The 20,284-nt window shown below is 46.9% G+C and overlaps 1 protein-coding gene across 2 annotated transcripts in view; it reads right to left on the bottom strand.

Moving 5' to 3' along the window:
- The window catches only part of LOC119966332 (raftlin-like), a 184,887-nt gene extending 164,992 nt beyond the window's left edge, over window positions 1-19,895 (bottom strand). Inside the window, exons 1-3 of one of the 2 annotated variants that reach the window (XM_038797815.1) lie at window positions 19,312-19,895; window positions 19,050-19,135; window positions 14,992-15,147 (exon numbers count right to left, since the gene is read on the bottom strand). In XM_038797815.1, the coding sequence (XP_038653743.1) occupies window positions 14,992-15,136 (145 nt within the window). In that variant the 5' untranslated portion in view covers window positions 15,137-15,147; window positions 19,050-19,135; window positions 19,312-19,895. The remainder of the gene's footprint in view (window positions 1-14,991; window positions 15,148-19,049; window positions 19,136-19,311) is intronic. The other variant, XM_038797814.1, reaches the window with a different exon arrangement.
- Between the last annotated feature and the right edge of the window lie 389 nt (window positions 19,896-20,284).

A 20,284-nucleotide genomic window follows, 5' to 3' on the forward strand; every position in this document is an offset into this window, starting at 1 on the left:
ATGGCAAGCCATGCCTATCAATGGGTTAATACCGACAGAGACTGGTTTTGGAACTTAAGTGGGCATCAATTTTCCACTTCAGGGCCTCAATTGGTGGAAGGACAAGAAGGCCATCCACAGGCCTTGACACCATGGACTTAATTGGGGTGCAAGTGGAAGGTGGCAATGTTCCCACCCAATTAATTACCCCTCCACCACCAAACCCGGGGAGAGCATTAAATTCCACTCACTGTCTCCTTGTTGACTTGTTTCAGATATCTGGGGCTGGATTCTCAGTTCCTGAGGATAAGTGCCTGCGCGACGGAGAATCCGCAGGAGTTTCACAATAGGAAAATCAGCATGAACCCTTCACCAATTCCGGTGCCAATGAGGGGCTAGCACCAGTGCCGTGTGAAACGCCAGCGGATCGCACCAAAGGCGGCCAGAGAATCGCCGGGTCCCAGGCCACACATGCGCAGGGCTGACGTCCTGCACCGGTCGCGCTGTAAAACATGACGCCGGCCATGCTCGAACTCTAGCCTGCCAACCGCGACTCCACAGCTCAACCCCTGGCCACCCTCCACTAAGTAACCCCAGCCCAAGCAGAAATCCCCCCTCAGCCCGCGGCATAGATCCCGGACAAGTGTGGCGGTGCTGGCATTGTCCGCAGCCGGCACGCCGGGTTCCCAACCGCTGGGACCACACGGGGCCCGCGGCATCGGGAACGTGGCCCATCAGGGCAGAGCATCGCGGGTGGGCCGGCTGATGACATGCCAACGGCGTTGCAATGGCGCATGGCGCACGTCCCAATGACACCTGTTTGGAGGGGGCAGAGCATCGCGGGCCGGCGTCAAACCAGCGCCAGCCCCGATTCTGGTGTCGGAATCCATTCTCCATCCAATCGGCGATCACGATTTTGGCGTCTACTATGGAGAATCCAGCCCTTGATTCCTATGATTCGTGTGTCGGCTTTAGCAGAACATATCAACAAGACTGTTGTCAATAGAGGGGAGATGGTGGGAGGAGAAGTGGAAGTCAAAGATTGAGCCTGTCTTTACACAATGTCCCCAAATGTCATTCAATGTTTGCTGGATAATGAGCAGACATTCTGCTCTATTTCCTTCCTCAACATAAGGCCACCGCAGCTCAGATCAATTATTCAGCACTTCAAGGATTGAACCTGGTCTCTATAGCTCAGCTTTTCATTGTATAATCTCAATGACTCATCAAGGGAGTTTGCTAAACAAAACCTTCTCAAATTTGGAAACACTACTGCTGGTAATTTGCGTGAGTATAAATGGTTGTATTTGTCAGCAGTTGAATGGCGTTAGCACTAAAGCTTTTGATAAGTTACAAATGGGTACAAGTAAGTAATAAATAACAATTTCATTGGATGCAAGTAAATCAAAAGAGAGCAAAATATCAAAAACATTCTGTTTAATTGGGTTTGAGCTTACATGGGTGTTACTGCAGTAACTTTTCTTTGTTCTTTTCTCCCCCTTGTTGCTCCACTTCCTTTTTATTAAAAAAATGAGTCTGGTATAGGTTTCTTCCATTAATTCTGTTCAGTAATTGGTCAACAGGACTTGTGATGGCCGACCCTAGTGCACATTTACTGCAATCTGGAGTGTTTCTAAGATCTGGTGAAGCTGGTGAAAATGAAGGCAGGCAAATCTCAGGATCAGCTGAGATCAGTATTAAAATCTGTGACTAATTTGAGCCTATGATAACTTCACAGATTAGAGTTGCTGCACTGTCAAAAGAGATTAACCTCTGTAGGATCAGTGACGTTTTTATATATGGCTTGAATTCTAAGAAAATTTTAATGTCGAATAAAATAGTTTGTCAAAGGCATTAGGTAATGCCCTCTTTTGAACACACACGCATTTGTACATATATTTATATAAGTATTTAATCAAAGATGATCAGAGCAATACTTAATATTCTGAATAATATTTTTGTTTTATTAACTACATTAAGTCATTAATTACTGTCAAGCGATCGATTGGTGTTCACAAAGAAAGGTGGAAAGATCTGGAAAAAAGCTCAAGTAACTGGGAGTGCATACTTACTTTTTTATATAATAACCTAATCATACCAACCAGGAACAAGATGGATGATGAAACTATATCTGCTTTTATAGAATGTAATATTTATAAAGCAGGATGTGGAGCGAGAAGTAGAATCTGCAGGCAGCTAGAATGCATTGAGCTGTTTCAACTGTGGTCCTGTTTTCAACACACAGCTGGATTCTCCGCAGCCCTACACCAAATCCGGCGTGGGGTCGGAGAATCTACTTTCACACCGTAATCGTGCCCGGCGCCGGTCCGACGATTCTCCGGGCCCCAAAAATCGGAGTGACGTCAGAGTACGCTGCGCCGTCGGGGGGCCATTGCCAGAGGCCCGCCCAGCGATCCTCTGCTCCCGGCCGGCCGAATTCCCGACGGCGTGGAACTAACCAACTATTGCCAGTTGGGATGCTGGTCAGGGGCACGGAGATTAGATCTGCACGGTTTCAGGCTCGGGCGCACGGCCGATCGGGGGGGGGGGGGGGGGGGGGGGTCTCCTTTCTATGTCTGGTTCCGCGGTCCGACTCTGCCATGGAGCTCGGCGCAGCCGCTGGAGGCCGTCACGATGCACATGCGCGGACTCCAAACTGGAAGTGCGGGGGCCTGTATCCACAGCTAAATCTGTGAGATTCCCTCCCTGAGGGAATTGAATTAGCTCCACTTTTTTCTAGGAATCTCTGGAGTATAACTCCACCGTTTTTATGATGGTGTGTGGTCATAGTCTCATTTTGGGAGACTTCAGCCCCTTGTTTTCCCTCCTCTCCTCTCTTCCCGTTTGCAATCTGCTACAGTGCTTATTCGTCAATCTATATTCATCTTTGGTGCACTGCCTTGCAGACAGCATTTCCATTTGTTTCACAACAGGAGAGGAACTTGTGCATTTCATGGAATATTTAATTATTGCTGATGTTATCTATACCTAGAAATTCAAATGCTATTACTGAGCAACTAACGTCAAATATATTATTTATGAGACAAATTTAGTTTTGATCATTGGATCTGACCACTTATAATCTTATCAAAATAAAGATAGGGGTACAAAATTAAAAACATTAATTTCTCCCTATCATTAATATTTTTAACACCCATGCTGATCATTTATTTTACAAAACCATCTACAATATCAACTGGATAACTACTGGACACCTTCAAAAATATAAGTCAGGACTGAATGGAGGTGTTCCATGGTTCAGATGGCAGTGCTATTTAGCGCAAGCTCATGGGCCAGCACTCACGCCACGTGGAACTGGTACAATTCCAACTCACACCGACATCGGATTTGCCGGGCTCAGGATTGGCAATCGAGAGCCTGACAAGCTGGAGCTGCATATGGGCACTCCACTCCCCACACACTCTCATTCCAGCCAAGAAGATGGACCACGAGGTTTGCCAACGCAGAGTTAGAGATTCTGCTGGATGCTATGGAGGAGGGGTGGGATACCCTGTACCCTGGAATGGGAAGGAGGCTGCCACCTGCCCAAGTCAACCGGGCCTGGGCGCAGGTGGAAGATGCCGTGAGCACCGTGGGTCCCACCGCAAGGACCAGCCAGCAGTGCTGAAAGAAGTTGCATAACCTCCTCAGAACGGCCCGGGTGAGTCACCACCTCCGTGCCACTGGCACTACCTCCGTCCCACACACCCCCACCCCACACCACTCACCCTGCCCTCCCATGTGGCCCCCACCAGGCGGAGCAGTAGGCAGAACTGGGTGAGGATGGACAACCCCCCCAAGCCAGCCAGGGTGAGTCACCACCACTGAGCACCTGGCACCACCCACGCCCCATACTCCTGTAACCCATCCACCCACAGAGGGTGACTGAACGCCACCCAATGGCAGCTCGTGCCAACACCCATACCACGCGCCATGGCCGGGTGCCCTCAACACACAGGCTACCAACTGCGGACCTCCTGCAGTGCCCACGTCTGTGTATCTCACACTGTGCATTATCTGTCCCCCCAGGAGAAGCCGGCCTTTAACCGCCGAAAGTGGAAGAAGACCAGAGCAGGCCCGCCAGACCTGCTGGTCCTCACCGTCACCGCTCTTGGTGCTGCCACCTTAGACCTGACCGGTAGGGTGGTAGAGCGGCAGTCGCCAAGGCAGAGGTCTGCATGGCACATCCAAGTAAGCTCCCAATGTATTGTGATGTCCTTATGACACATGAATCACCCCTTACCCCTACACCATGCCTACCTGTGATCTCACTATGCGTCTTGTCTTGTGTCTTGCAGGGTCACCTTGCTGATGCGGGATCTCACCTCCTGCCGCAACCATGGGACTCACCAGGCGACGTGGCGGGTTCGTCCGGTGTCCCTCGCCCCCTGTCGCAACCCGGAAACACCCCGGAGCACATGTTCAAGGATGACACTGACTTCTCGTCACAGCTGTCACTGACACCCTTCACCATCCCAGAGACACTCACCTCGGTTGGGCACTTTAGTGAAGAGGCTCCTGAGGCACTACCTGGGGCACACCACACATATGCAGCGATACATCGGGTGGAGGTAGGAACCCCCGAGGGGGTGGACGGTCAGAGGGCGGCCTGACCCCCGGGACTAGCTGCTGTCCAGACAGGTCTAGCGCTTCTGGAACGGACAATTCCATCAATGTTGGCGATGCAGTTACAGAGCCAGGGGCTGCGTGAGGAGTTGTCGGAGACCATCCAGCACCTGCAGGTACAGTTTGAGGAGTCCAACCGCCTGCAGGAGCAGGGGGTGATGCTGATAATGCATGCCACCCAGGCCAACACCACATGGGCAGCATTCGCATGGAGGCTTTGGGTGCGAAGCATCAGCCATGGGTCAAGATATCCAAGGTCTGGGGTGCTCTGTGCGGGCGGTGGCTGAGGCACAGGACTGGGCAGCCATGTCACAGGGAGCCATGTGCCAGGGCCACATGGACATTGATGCAGTGCTCCAGAGCTTGTCCCAGTCACAATGAGCCATGGCTGCGGGCGTCGAAAGCATTGACCTGGCACTGGTTGACCTGATGGGGTCTGTGGGGATGAGTAATGGGGTCTGTGCCGGTGATACCCTCAGGGGAGGTGCCGGAACACCACAGCACCTCTGAATTCCCCCCCCCACCTGTTCCTGGCACATCCGATGGGCAGCAGGCAGAACACGGTGGCACCATGCCACTTGTGACAGCTGGAAGACTGCTGGGCCATTCCAGGGCCGGTCTCTCCAGAGGACGGCAGCCAAAGGGGACCCAAGTCACAGAGCGGGAAATGCAGAAGGCTTCCTCCACTTCTGATGTATCGTCTGGGGGATCACCTAGAAGTTGCGTTAGGACACGTAACGTTAGAACGGTAGACACGAGGCTACAGGTTCAGCACATAGGCACAGCTGGTGGGAGGCTAATGAGGGGGTGGGGGAGGGATGGAGTGCAGGAAGGGGAGGGGGGTCTGGGGGAGGTTCTTTGGTGGAGGGGGCGGGGGGAGTGGGATGGTTGAGCTGCCAGTGGCCAGGCTATCCTAGTTGGCAAACATGGAGGTGATCAGGTTGTCCTGTGCGCGGAATCCTGACACACACATTGTGAGGCGCCTGCCCGACCCCCAGCCTACCTTGGCACACCTCTGCATCCTTTATGTCGGACAAGGCCTGCCATTCATCCCCCTCCTCCAGCACATTGCCCCTCTGCTGCACGATGTTGTGGAGATACACCAAATACGTGCCTCCAGAGCAGTCCAGGCAGCTGAATCACACTTTCAGCATGCCAATGGACCACTCGATAATGCCCCTGGTCACTGAATGGGCGCCGTGGGAGGCACGGTAACACAATGGTTAGCACCGTTGCTTCACAGCTCCAGGGTCCCGGGTTCGATTCCAGGCTTGGGTCACTGTCTGTGTGGAGTCTGCACATTCTCCCCATATCTGCGTGGGTTTCCTCTGGATGGTCCGGTTTCCTCCCACAGTCCAAAGATGTGTAGGTTAGCTGGATTGGCCATGCTAGATTGCCCTTAGGTTGGGTGGGGTTACTGGGTTACGAGGATAGGGTGGAGGTCAGGGCTTAAGTAGGGTGCTCTTTCCAAGACTCAATGGGCCGAGTGGCCTCCTTCTGCACTGTAAATTCTATGATTCTAGCAGTGCTCTGCCTCGGGCTGGGGCCTCTGGATAGGCAGCACCAGCCATGACTGCAGCAGGAAACCCCTGTCGCCAAAGAGCCAACCCCATACCCAGGGGATCACCTTAACAGTGTCGGGAACGGCCGAGTGTGCCAGGACAAAGGCGTTGTACATGCTGCCTGGATAGCGGGTGCAGACGTACGCGATGTGCAGCTGATGGTCACAGACTAGCTGCACATTTAGGGAGTGGGACCCCTTCCTATTGTTGAAGCCACGCCCTCATACGCCAGTGCTCATAGGGGGACATGTGTCCCATCGATCACCCCCCCGGTCCTGGGCATGCCGGTGATTGCGGCAAATCCTACTGCCCGGGCAACCTGGTGGGCTCGGTGCACGTTGAAGGTGGTATACTGTAATTCATGCACTAGGACACTCAGATCATTCAGAGCTCTGAAATCTCTCACCATTTAGATAAATGCTTCCTTTTATTCTTCCTGCTGAAATGGACAATTTCACATTTTTCCACATTATACTCCATTTGCCAGATCTTTGTAGCCTCCTAATGTCCTCTTCATAACTTATTCCTAGCTATCTTTTTGTCATCATCAAAAATAACAACCATACCTTTGGTTCCTTCATTTATATAAATTGTAACAATTTGAGGCTACATCCCTGATCCCTGTGACACATCACTCGTTACATCCTGCCAATCAGAAAAAAGATCTCATTATGCCTACTCTCTGTTTCCTGTTAACTAGCCAATCTTCTATCCATGCCAATATGATACTCCTATACCATGCACTTTTATTTTCCACAATATCCTTTGATGTCTATCAGGTGTCTTCTGGAAATCTAAGTACAGTATATTCACTGGTTTTGTTTTATCCTCAGCATATGTGACTCCTTTAAAGAACTCCAATAAATTGGTTAAACATGATTTCCCTTTCTCTAAAACATGTTGACTCTGTTTGATTGAATTGTCTTAAATGCCCTGCCATAACATTTTTAATAATAGCTTCGAACATTTTCCCTAGGACAGATGTTAAACTAACTGGCCTGTGGTTTCTGTCTTCCTCCCTATTTCTGAATAAAGGAGTTATATTCACTATTTTCCAATTTAATGGAACCTTCCTTGAATCTAGGGAATTCTGGGAAATTAAAAGCAATGCATTAGCTATCTCTATAGCCATTTCTTTTAAGAACCTCGGATAAAGTTCCGGGGATTTGTCAGCCCACAGCTCCAACAATTTGCTAAGTACCACTTCCTTGGTGATGGTCATTTTCCAGAGATCCTCCCTCCCTTCCATTTCCTGATCTCCATTGAGATTTGGGAGGTTTTTTTGTATCCTCTATGGTGATGCTAAACACCTGTTTAATTAATCTGCCATCACCTTATTTTCCATTATTTATTTCCCCAACTCACCTTGTTAACTTTTCTTATTTAAATATCTGTAGAAACTCTTACTGGCCATATTTATATTTCTAGCTAGCTTTCTCTCATACTCTCATTATTCCCTCCTTATTTATTCTTTGCTGTGCTTTAAATTCAGTCTCAGTCTTCTGACCTGCCGCCCATCTTTGTGCAATTACATGATTTTTCTTTAAGGTTGATACTGTCTTCAACTTTTTGAGTTAATCATGGGACCACCGATCATGCCGGTCCCAATCCGGGCCGGCTTTTAAGGGTTGATTCTATGAGCCCCAGCTGATGGGCCTCCGTCCATCAGCAGGGGGAGCTTATACTCCACGAGCCCCATGGGGAGATCAATTGGATCATCCCCATGGGTCTCTTGAGGGTTATTACGACTCCCACAAGTGCTGTCTGGCCTTTATTATTTCTCATGCCTACACAAACCACCTCTACATCCTGGTTTCTGAAATTAGGTTATCTCTCTCCAACATACCAATAGAATTATTAATTGACAGAAGCAGCCCAGATATATCCAGGTCCCAATCTATGTCATCCTACAACCATTTCTCTGTAACGGCTATCAGATCATACTTAGCGATTTCTATTTCACTATCAGTTTATCTGTTTTGTTTCAAATGCTATGTGCATTCCGATACAGGGTTTAGTTTTGTCCTTTTATTATTTCCTTTATCAACCTGCGATGCAAGCCATTCAGACCAGGTTACTTATTTACCCTCAGCATTGACAACCTTTTCAGGACTTCCTTCCTTTCAATTACCTCCACCATCTCTGCTTCTACCAACACTTTGTAATTAATTGTCTGGAGATGAGAATTCCATCCTTGACTCAGGCAGAACCAGGTAGTTGCAGGGTCTCATGGCAGGACAGGAGGGGAGATCCAGTAGTGTTGGGAAAAAGGGGTGGGGGTCTTGATTGAAAGGCCGGTGGTGGAGTGTACGGGGGGGGGGCAGGCAAGGCGTGGTGTAGCCTGAGGTGTCCAAAACCGCTCCAAGTTTTCCTAGTATAATCTTACGAGTAAATGTCTTTAAAGTTAAAATATTAAATTTTTAAAACTTGCATTTATATCCCGGGGGCGATTCTCCGCACCGCTGACAAAGTGCCTCTGTGAATTAAATGTAATCTGTTATTAATTGGTCAACCTGGACATATCAGAATGGGTGACTGGTTCTCACGCAATGCAGACTTCTGCGCATATTGCAGGTTGATGGGCGGCACAGTAGCACAGTGGTTGGCACTACTGCTTCACAGCTACGGGGTCCCAGGTTCGATTCCCGGCTTGGGTCACTGTCTGTGTGGAGTCTGCACGTTCTCCCTGTGTCTGCATCGGTTTCCTCCGGGTGCTCCGATTTACACCAACAAGTCCCAAAAGACGTGCTGTTAGGTGAAATGGACATTCTGAATTCTCCCTCTGTGTACCCGAACAGGCGCCGGAGTGTGGCGACTGGGGGATTTTCACAGGAACTTCATTGCAGTGTCCATATAAGCCTACTTGTAACACTAATAAAGATTATTATTATGATGGTGGGGTTCAGAACCTGCAGGAAACTCCTGCTCGTTGTTTGCCTTAGCTGGAGAGGCTACAACTAGTGAGCATAATGTCAGGATAAGGAGTCAGCTATTTAGAACTAGGGTGAGGAGAAATGTTTTGATTTAGAGAATTGTGAGTCCTTGCAAACTCGATGCAGAGGGCCAAAGATGATCAGTTGTTGTATATGTAGGACTGGGATTGGTAGAGCTTTGGGTAGGAGAGGGAATTAGAGGATATGGGTTTAGGGAAGGAAAGTAGAGTTAATATTAATTCAGCATGATCTTACTGAATTGGGAGCATGCACAAGGGACCAAGTACCCAGACCTGCGCCTATTTCTTAACTTTTTGTGATAAACATCTTTATAATGTTAAGTGGCAAACATTATGTCAGACAGACATATTTAAACTGAGCATAAAGATAGAGAATCTGGATCCAAAATTAATCAACTTCAAATGAGGCCAGAAGGAATTTTTAACCCACCGTAAGAAAGTACAGAGAGTCGTGAACACCGGCCAGTCCATCACACAAACCCGCCTCCCATCCATTGACTCTGTCGACACCTCTCGCTGCCTGGGGAAAGCGGGCAGCATAATCAAAGACCCCTCCCACATGGCATATTCACTCTTCCATCGGGTAGAGGTTACAAAAGTCTGAGAACACGCACTAACAGATTCAAAATCAGCTTCTTCCTCGCTGTTACCAGACTCCTGAATGACCCTCTTATGGACTGATCTGTTCTACAAAAACAAACAAAGAACAAAGAAAAGTACAGCACAGGAACAGGCCCTTCGGCCCTCAAAGCCTGTGCCGACCATGCTAAAATCTTCTACACTTTCAGGGTCCGTATCCCTCTATTCCCATCCTATTCATGTATTTGTCCAGATGCCCCTTAAATGTCACTATCGTCCCTGCTTCTACCACTTCCTCCGGCAGCGAGTTCCAGGCACCCTATACCCTCTGTGTAAAAAACTTGCCTCGTAAATCTCCTCTAAACCTTGCATCTCGCACCTTAATCCTATGCCCCCTAGTAATTGACCCCTCTACCCTGGGGAAAAGCCTCTGAGTATCCACTCTGTCTATGCCCCTCATAATTTTGTCGACCTCTATCAGGTCGCCCCTCAACCTCCGTCATTCCAGTGAGAGCAAACCAAGTTTATTCAACCGCTCCTCATAGCTAATGCCCTCCATACCAGGCAACACCCTGGTCAATCTCTTCTGCACCTTCTCTAAAGCCTCCACATCCTTCTGGTAGTGTGGCGACCAGAATTGAACACTATACTCGAAGTGTGGCCTAACTAAGGTTCTATACAGCTGCAACATGACTTGCCAATTCTTATACTCAATGCCCCGGCCAATGAAGGCAAGCATGCCATAAGCCTTCTTGACTACCTTCTGCACCTGTGTTGCCCCTTTCAGTGACCTGTGGACCTGTACACCCAGAGCTCTCTGACTTTCAATACTCGAGGGTTCTACCATTCACTATATATTCCCTACTTGCTTTAGACCTTCCAAAATGCATTACCTCACATTTGTCCGGATTAAACTCCATCTGCCATCTCTCCGCCCAAGTCTCCAAACAATCTAAATCCTGCTGTATCCTCTGACAGTCCTCATCGCTATCCGTAATTCCACCTACCTTTGTGTCGTCTGCAAATTTACTAATCAGACCAGTTACATTTTCCTCCAAATCATTTATATATACTACGAACAGCAAAGGTCCCAGCACTGATCTCTGCGGAACACCACTAGTCACAGTCCACCAATTAGAAAAGCACCCTTCCATTGCTACTCTCTGCCTTCTATGACCTAGCCAGTTCTGTATCCACCTTGCCAGCTCACCCCTGAGCCCGTGTGACTTCACCTTTTGTACCAGTCTACCATGAGGGACCTTGTCAAAGGCCTTACTGAAGTCCATATAGACTACATCCACTGCATCTCTTCACACATCTTCTCTACTGAGTAGTACTACACTCCTGTATGCTTCACCCGATGCCCGTGTCTATGTATTTACATTGTGTATTTATGTTTACTCCATGCATTTTATTTTCATGTATGGAATGATCTGTCTGAACTGTACGCAGAAAAATACTTATCACTGTACCTCGGTACACGTGATAATAAAACAAATCCAAATTCAATCCAAACAAAGTGCTAAATATATAGACCAGAATCTAACTGAAACCATTCATTTTATTATGTGCATTGGGAACCAGTAGAAACCCCCATGCGCTAACTTCCCAGGGAACTGCCTAGGAAGTTTGAACTTACAGAATTATAAAATTATAGAATTCCTCCAGTGCAGAAGGAGGCCATTCGGCCCATCGGGTCTGCACCAACCCTCTGAAAGAGCACCCTACCCAAGGCCCACTCTTCCACAACTGCGTAACCCCACCTAACCATTGGACATTAAGAGACAATTTAGCATGGACAATCCACCTAACTTGTGCATCTTAGGACTGTGGGAGGAAACCGGAGCACCCGGAAAGAACCCACGCAAACACGGGGAGAACGTGCAGACTCCGCACAGACAGTGACCCAAGCCGGGAATCGAATGTGGGTTCCTGGCGCTGTGAGGCAGCAGTGCTAACCAGTATCATCTAACCACCTTACTACACTTCTGATGGGTAATACCCTGCTCCACAGGACACTCCACAAAAGTCTCGGAGTTAGAGTCAAAGACTTTTAACAGTTCTGCAGTACTTTTCTGACTGGTTATCCTGGAAATATTAGACAGAAAAATCCTCGTCAAACTCCTGGGTAACTCCAGAACTGAGCCACCAAACACTCACACTGACTACCCCAACGTCCTCCTCGATTCCTGCAACACTCATTCCTCAACCCCTCACCACTTCCCACCATTGCCCAGCTACCCCCACCCCGAGCGCTCTAAACACACATTCAACTGTGTACAACACTACCCACCTCATCCTCATCCACCAACCACACTACCCACCTCACCCTCATCCACCAACCGCACTACCCACCATTGTCCTCATCCACCAACCACACTACCCACCTCATCCTCATCCACCAACCACACTACCCACCTCACCCTCATCCACTAACCACACTACCCACCTCATCCACCAACCACACTACCCACCTCATCCACCAACCACACTACCCACCTCATCCTCATCTACCAACCGCACTACCCACCATCGTCCTCATCCACCAACCACACTACCCACCTCATCCACCAACCACACTACCCACCTCACCCTCATCCACCAACCGCACTACCCACCATTGTCCTCATCCACCAACCACACTACCCACCTCATCCTCATCCACCAACCACACTACCCACCATCGTCCTCATCCACCAACCACACTACCCACCATCGTCCTCATCTACCAACCACACTACCCATCATCATCCTCATCCACCAACCACACTACCCACCATCGTCCTCATCCACCAACCACACTACCCACCTCACCCTCATCCACCAACCACACTACCCACCTGACCCTCATCCACCAACCGCACTACCCACCATTGTCCTCATCCACCAACCACACTACCCACCTCATCCTCATCCACCAACCACACTACCCACCATCGTCCTCATCCACCAACCACACTACCCACCATCGTCCTCATCTACCAACCACACTACCCACCTCACCCTCATCCACCAACCACACTACCCACCTCATCCTCATCCACCAACCACACTACCCACCATCGTCCTCATCCACCAACCACACTACCCACCTCACCCTCATCCTCCAACCACACTACCCACCATCGTCCTCATCCACCAACCACACTACCCACCTCATCCTCATCCACCAACCACACTACCCACCTCATCCTCATTCACTAACCGCACTACCCACCTCACCCTCATCCACTAACCACAATACCCACCATTGTCCTCATCTACCAACCACACTACCCACCTCACCCTCATCCTCCAACCACACTACCCACCATTGTCCTCATCCACCAACCACACTACCCACCTCATCCTCATACACCAACCACACTACCCACCTCATCCACCAACCACACTACCCACCTCACCCTCATACACCAACCACACTACCCACCTCATCCACCAACCACACTACCCACCTCATCCACCAACCACACTACCCACCTCATCCTCATCTACCAACCACACTACCCACCGTCGTCCTCATCCACCAACCACACTACCCACCATTGTCCTCATCTACCAACCACACTACCCACCTCACCCTCATCCTCCAACCACACTACCCACCATCGTCCTCATCTACCAACCACACTACCCACCTCACCCTCATCCACCAACCACACTACCCATCATCGTCCTCATCCAGTAACCACACTACCCACCTCACCCCCATCCACTAACCACACTATCCACCTCACCCTCATCCACCAACCGTACTACCCATCATCGTCCTCATCCACCTATCGCACTACCCACCTCACCCTCATCCACCAACTACAGTACCCACCTCATCCTCATCCACCAACCATACTACCCACATCATTCTCATTCACCTACCACCTAACAACCTCATCCACCCACCTCCGTATCCACCATCATCCTCATCCACCTGCCTTCCAATCACTAACATTCACACTGGATATTTAAGCTAACCTTACTGCAGCTGGTGACATAAAAAGGGGGTGTGCCTTGCCTTCCCACTGCTCTACAATGGAGTGACTGTGAACTCCGTGTTTCTGAAGAAGCCAGACTTGGAAGACCCAGCCAGAAGTGTAGAGCACTGTCGGGACATTGAGAAGGTGAAGCGGAGCAGCAATTCCATGCCAATGATTGCCGCTTCATGGGAGATCTGGCTGGATGTTCCCTGTGTGTGGAGGCTCTGAAAATATCATCGCGGAATCCAACCTGTCAGGACTGACAATCCTCATAGGAGATTGACATCCTGGCCTTTTCATTTACTATTTAGCAGTTTGGGAGTGTTTGTCGCAGTATTGGTATTTGTTGGATGTAGGTGGATAGGGCGGCAGGTGAGTGAGGTTCTTGTTCAGAGGATGACTACAAGTGGGTGGTCTACAAGAGAGGCAGATATAGGCTATAATGGTAATGGTGGATAGATGGATTGGTTGGGTGGGGGTGTGAGAAGTCGGGTTGGTGGAGGTGGTGCACAGATCGTGTGGGAAATCGTTGTGAAAATATCAGTGTGTGTGTGGGGGGAGGGGGATTACAGATCATTTGGAGAGGCTGGAGAAATGGGAGTGGTCCATGCATAGACCATCAAAGTGATGGTAGGGGAGGGGGGTGAGATAGGCTGGAGTGGGCAGTCAAGAGATTAGAGGGATGATGGAGAGATAGGATGTGTGGTGAAATTAGGAGTAGACTGGAGAGATCAGTCGGTCTGACAGTGGGACTGACTCCAATAGCATGGAGTGGAAAACAGGTTTGCTTGGGAGGGGTAGTGGGGGAAGCACTCCTGCTCCTCCTGGCCCACTAACAGTGCCAGAAAGGCATTTAACTATCACATCCAACCTTCAGCTGCCTAGTCCTGGGAACCCCGATCAGCAGCAATTCCATTTAAAACAGAGTTAAACCTGGAGGCATGTAGTATCAAAATGATGGACCCAACTCTGGTTAGTTGCCCGTCCCAATCTACCTCCATGAAACCAGAAGAGGGTGCATTGGAAGTGAGCTGGTGTTAGATTTTCTATTTTTGAAAATAACCACCCCCTTGCCCCTATCCCACCTGTGCTGGGGAACTAAGACTCCTCCCAATATGCGACTGCCTGAAAGTGGATAGTGTAATTATTATCAGCAGCTTGAAGGATGACTATCACAATACAATGGTGTTTCATTATTTAAGCAGGCAGCTATATAACTTATGAGAACATTTGGTGAGCAACATATCATTAGGCAAATTATCAGATTTGATTGTTTTAAATTGCACTAATATGAATAGTAAGCATGACCATTACTTACCAGTCTCTGCTGTGGTGAAATCCAGGAGTTTATACTGATAGGCTATTCCCACTTTAGTTTCCACTTGTGGTCGATTAAGTGTTGAGTAGATTTTGCCTGGACTGTTTACATCAGGCTTTTCCTGCTTTGGTAGGCCGCAACCCATTTTGACAGATGCTAATTCAAAATAGAAAAGCACAGAAAGTGATAGAATAGACAGCGGCACAGCAGTAAATGACACCTTCAGATTCCTCTGGGAAACTTAATAAATCTGAATCAAATAAATGAGCCACGAACAGGATGAATTATATTCATCAAAGATGTCAAATTCAGTTTGTTCAGTGGATTTTGTCCTTAGCAACCCAGCTGCAGTGGTAGAAATATTTAGCAGCATTAACAATGCAATGTCTCAGTTGCAAGAGATTTTCCACATTTGGTTTTCTCCGTTTTAACTCTCTATTTCATTAATTCAGGGCTAAAATGATTCTAATTTCCTATACCGTTATCTAATAAATAATCACATCATTGAGCGCACGACTATTCCTTATTTAATGCTTTAACATGGAATTCCTTTATTGACCACAGCCTCTTCATTTTAAAACTCAAACGTTGATCTTTTGATTGCTGATTTTTATTTTCTATCACAGTATATTTTATGTACTGATCTGAAAATTTCTAATAGCTAATTCAGTAAAAAGATAAAGTACAACTGCAAGTGCTGGCAATAACAGAAATAGAGATTCCTATTCAAGATGTTAACCCATTTTTCTATTTCAGATGCTGACATTTCCAGCATTTTCATTGTCGCTAGTTGCTGGTAGATTAAATGTGACTGGAATAAGTACTAATTTGATGGTGCTAAAACTGGTACAGTGAGAGTGAGAACCAAGCCAGCAGACTGTGCTTTAACTCCTGGAGGCCTGTAGTGCCATTTCTGGATCATAGTAATGACAACTGGAGATACTGATTAACACATCCAATCCTGCAAATTTAAAGTTTTATAATTTAAAACACTTTTCAATGTATATTTTTTACAGTTCTTAAAAAATATATTTTAAGACGAGGGAATAGAAAACCTGCTTCCTTGAAGGTTGTGAAGTTAGTGCTGAACATGTCGATGCAAACCAGGATAGAATGCAGCACCTTACAATTTGACAATTGTTTGGCCAGAAACATCTAAGAGCATAAGAAATGGGAGCAGGAGTAGACCTTGCAGCCCCTCAAGCCGACACTTCCATTTGACACAATCGCGGCTAATTCTCAAACTCAACTCCACTTCCTGTCCAATCCCCGTAGCCCTTGGTTCCTGTATTCAAAAGTCTATCTCAACCTTGAATATACTCAATGGCTGAGCATCAACAGCCGGCTAGGGTAGAGAATTCTAAAGATCCACAACCCTATTAGTGAAGGAATTTCTCCCTAACTCAGTCCGAAATGGTCAGCCCTTTATCCTGAGATTTTAGTTTGGATTATATGTTGAGGGCAGGCTTCCAGCATCCCAGTGTAAATATCGGGGGGAGGTGAGCTAGCCTCTGGTAGGTCTTTAATTGTTGTGAGCAAGACTTCCACCCCCATCCAGGAGGAACTGCCATCTCAGAGAGTTGCCAGCTAATTGGAGACTGGCAGCTCCGCCATACCAGTAGCACCACCAGGAGCAGTGCCCACTGCCAGTACTGCACTGAGGACATTGAGGAAGTGTTCAGTGATGTAATGAATCTCCTTGCAGGCCTGGGGCCATGCTGGCATGCTCCAACGAGAGGGGCGGGTGGTCATGTTGGACAGGGGAGAGGATGGACATGTGGAGAGAAAACTGTGGAGTCGTCTGAGTGGCACCGGGGACCCGGAATGGAGGGATTCCGGCCTCCCTCCTTTCACTAAACAAAAGCTAGCAGGCCTTTTCAACCACCTATTAAATCTGAGTGGTGGCTGGGCTATTTGCCCAATTACGGGCCTCGATTGTGCCAAGGGCGGATATCCCACCCGACTTCTCCCTGAAGATTGTAAATTTGCGGTGGGAGTGGTGAGGCAGGGTGGCCGAAGGAAGACAGAGCCAATGGCATGGCACCCTCTTTTATGTGTCCACACGTCTGCTTTCCCATCTACAGGTGACTTGCAAATTCCAGCCTTATGTTCCCTAGCTCAAGACTCTCCAGTCAGGGTAAACAGGCTCTCAGCATTAAACAGGTTGCATATAGATGGCTTGTATTCTCTTAAGTTTAGAAGGTTGAAAAGTTATCACACCAAGGTCTTTAAAATGAAAACAGCATTCAATATACAGACACAATTTCCTCTGATGAGAGGATCCAGAACAAGGGCACATGATCTTAAATTTGGGTCCAGGTCATTCAGGAGTAAAATCAGTTAGGAATTTTGCACACAGAGGACAGTGGAAATCCTGAATTCTCTCCCCTAAGAAAAGCTGTGGATGATGGGTCAACTAAAATTCTCAAAACCGATGTAGACACTTTTTGTCAGGCAAGACTATCAAGAGTTATGGAGCAAAGGTGGGTAATAGAGATGAGGTTAAGGAACAGATCAGCCATGATCGGATTGAATGACAGGTTGGACTCAAGAGCCGAGGGACTAAAGCGACAAGGCCACTGTGATTTCAACCACAGGGTCTCATTAACATGTCACACTCCTGCTCCTCCCAGCCCCATGAAGGAACATTTTTTTACAAAACTTTCTTTGAAGGCCTCCTCAGCCTCCCAATCCTCTTCTCTAAGGTCTTCAGCTTGCCCACTCAGACATTAATTTAAATTGACGTTGGGGCCCAATTATATATATCTTTGTTCCCTGATTAAGGTATACGATTTCGCCAGCTTTGGGTGACAACTCTGCTGAAATGAGAAACTACGGGATCTAGCGTGGCTTTCCGTACATAGGTAACCTGGAAGATTTAAACTGCTATTGGCAGACAAAGTAAAATCTGCCCTTAAGTTTGTGGTTGGTGTTTATTTTGTGGCCTGTTAAGTGGTGGACGAAATATGGGTCTTCTGTGACATGCAATATTGATTCTGTTTTGATTTGCTAAAAAATGATCTATAATTGTTCATAAACAGCAGCTTTGATAATTATTATTTAAAGATAATAATTATATTTAAACTATTCTTTCTTTTATTAAGAATAGCTTGTAACACATATTATGCTTGTTATTTTTTCAGTGACCAATTTTCAAACCTCATATTACATTGATGTTTGGATAGTTTTTTTTCATTCATCAGTTTACAAGACAAAACTAGGAATTCACACCCTCCTCAGAGGTTACCTAACATGTCTGAGGTCAGTTCTCTAAATTTAGAGGAAACTTGTTTTTCAATCTATGATCTTTATCGAAATGCTGTGCATTTATTCTTTCTTCTTTACCTCTACAAATGAAATGCACTCGTACTGAAATAACCAGAATGGCAGCTAATCTCAAAAATGTATTTTTAATGTGTCCCCAGGCTGGAACCCTCAGAACCAGTCATACAGTGGGCCGGGTAATGATGTTTCATCATTAGCTGAATTGTTAGTTTTAGTTTTCGTTTTTAAATAATTGCCACCAGTTTTAAAAACACTCTCCATCTGTAAAAGGTTTAGAGATTATTCCCAAGTATAATGCTGTCTTTAACTAAAGATAAAATAACCGCCTTGTGAAATAATCATTTTTCTTTAAAAAACTGCCGAACTTTCTAATAAAGTATGTTTTAGGAGGGTAGGGAGAAGCCATTAATAAATCATTAAATGTGAAAAAATTATCATTAAATATGTGTAAAGATTTAAGCATTCAAGTCCAGCTGAATTTTTATTTTACTTCAATGGCGTGTGGATACTTATGGTGTCAATAGGCACTGAAGTAATTCAATATGCATTAAAATTGTGCAAAATTATTTATGAAAAAATACTAAATAGAATATTTAACCCTTTGAAGGCTGATACTCTTATTCCATGTGAAAACGTCATACAATTAAAATGTAAATGTTAATTGATGTAAGGAGATCACTCTTTCTCCATTATTCATGGGAAACAATAGAATTTAATATTCTAAGACAATCCCTTGCAGACCATGCTTGTTTATCAGACATTTGTAGATTTACCTGGACGATAAACGGTTAAAGGAGTTCTTCAGACAGTTTCACATTTACTTTGTAACACATTTCCTGTGGTCTTTAATCAAAGGAAGCTAACAAAGGATGAAAAAGGAGGTTAATATTCTGAAGCCCAGACAAAATATTGTTTACATTGCTCCAATGCTGTCGCCTTTTAGAACTAGCACCAAAGGCGTCCAGAATAAGAAGCGCTTTTAAACAATTAACACACATGTTCAAACACAAACAGTTATACCTTACATGGGTTTACCTGAGAAAAGCTTGCCAAAAATTATTTCAAAGAAATCGGCAGTCTGTTCAAGAACTGTGAACAATCAAAATACGACCACAAATAAAGATTCTCTCTCCTCAGGGAAGGAAGTTACTGACCCCGAAGGAAACTTGGGATCAGCTTTACGAGCAAGAACTAACTCGAAAAGGCTGAGTGCAACAAAGCACAACAAGCCACTCCAAGAAATATAGGGGGGAGCCCAGCCATATGTGCAACTGGCCCGATCCTTCCACAAATGTTACAACTGAAGTTTTCTGGGTCTAAATTTATCCGCTCACTTCCTTTTGCTGTTGAAAACGTCATGCATCAAACATTTTAATCTTCATCGCTGCGTGTTCAGTAAAACCACATCCTGTAACAGTTTGGTGCTTTTCTTACTTTTCCCCTCCTGCTTCACTGGTCAAATCACAACTGCAAGAAAACGTCACCGAGGTAGCAGCTAGAGTCCTGCAAAGATCACTGAAATAAGTGAGCTGGGTATAAGGCGAAGGCAGGATGAATACCAGGCAAAAATGCATCACACGCGTCTGAAGCAGCTGAGCTGTGTGTGTGTGTGTGTGTGTCAGAGAGAGCATCAGCTCAGCACTGAAATGGGTCTAGCTCTGCTTCTGGCCAGCGTGAAATTCATATTTTAAGACCCAGACCAGCCCCCCCCCCCCCCCCCAGGCTGAAATCCATTACTGGGATCTGTGGAGGAGACTGTTAAAGGGGCAGTCTACTCCTGGGACAGTCTGTGACTAATTGAAATTTCACTTAAAGAAAACAAAAAAGATCGGCTTGTCTTGAAAAGAAAAGCCACAAGGGACTCAATTATCTGGTCCATGTCAAAACAAGGAATTTTGAGGACAAACAATCCGGAAAACTGACGGTGGCAGAAGCCAAGGCGTTGTGCTAAATGTGGGTCGCTCCCCAACAGGGGCTGGGTTAGCACACTGGGCTAAATCGCTGGCTT

The sequence above is a fragment of the Scyliorhinus canicula genome, chromosome 5 (genome assembly GCF_902713615.1).
Source record: "Scyliorhinus canicula chromosome 5, sScyCan1.1, whole genome shotgun sequence".
Taxonomy (NCBI): Eukaryota; Metazoa; Chordata; class Chondrichthyes; order Carcharhiniformes; family Scyliorhinidae; genus Scyliorhinus; species Scyliorhinus canicula.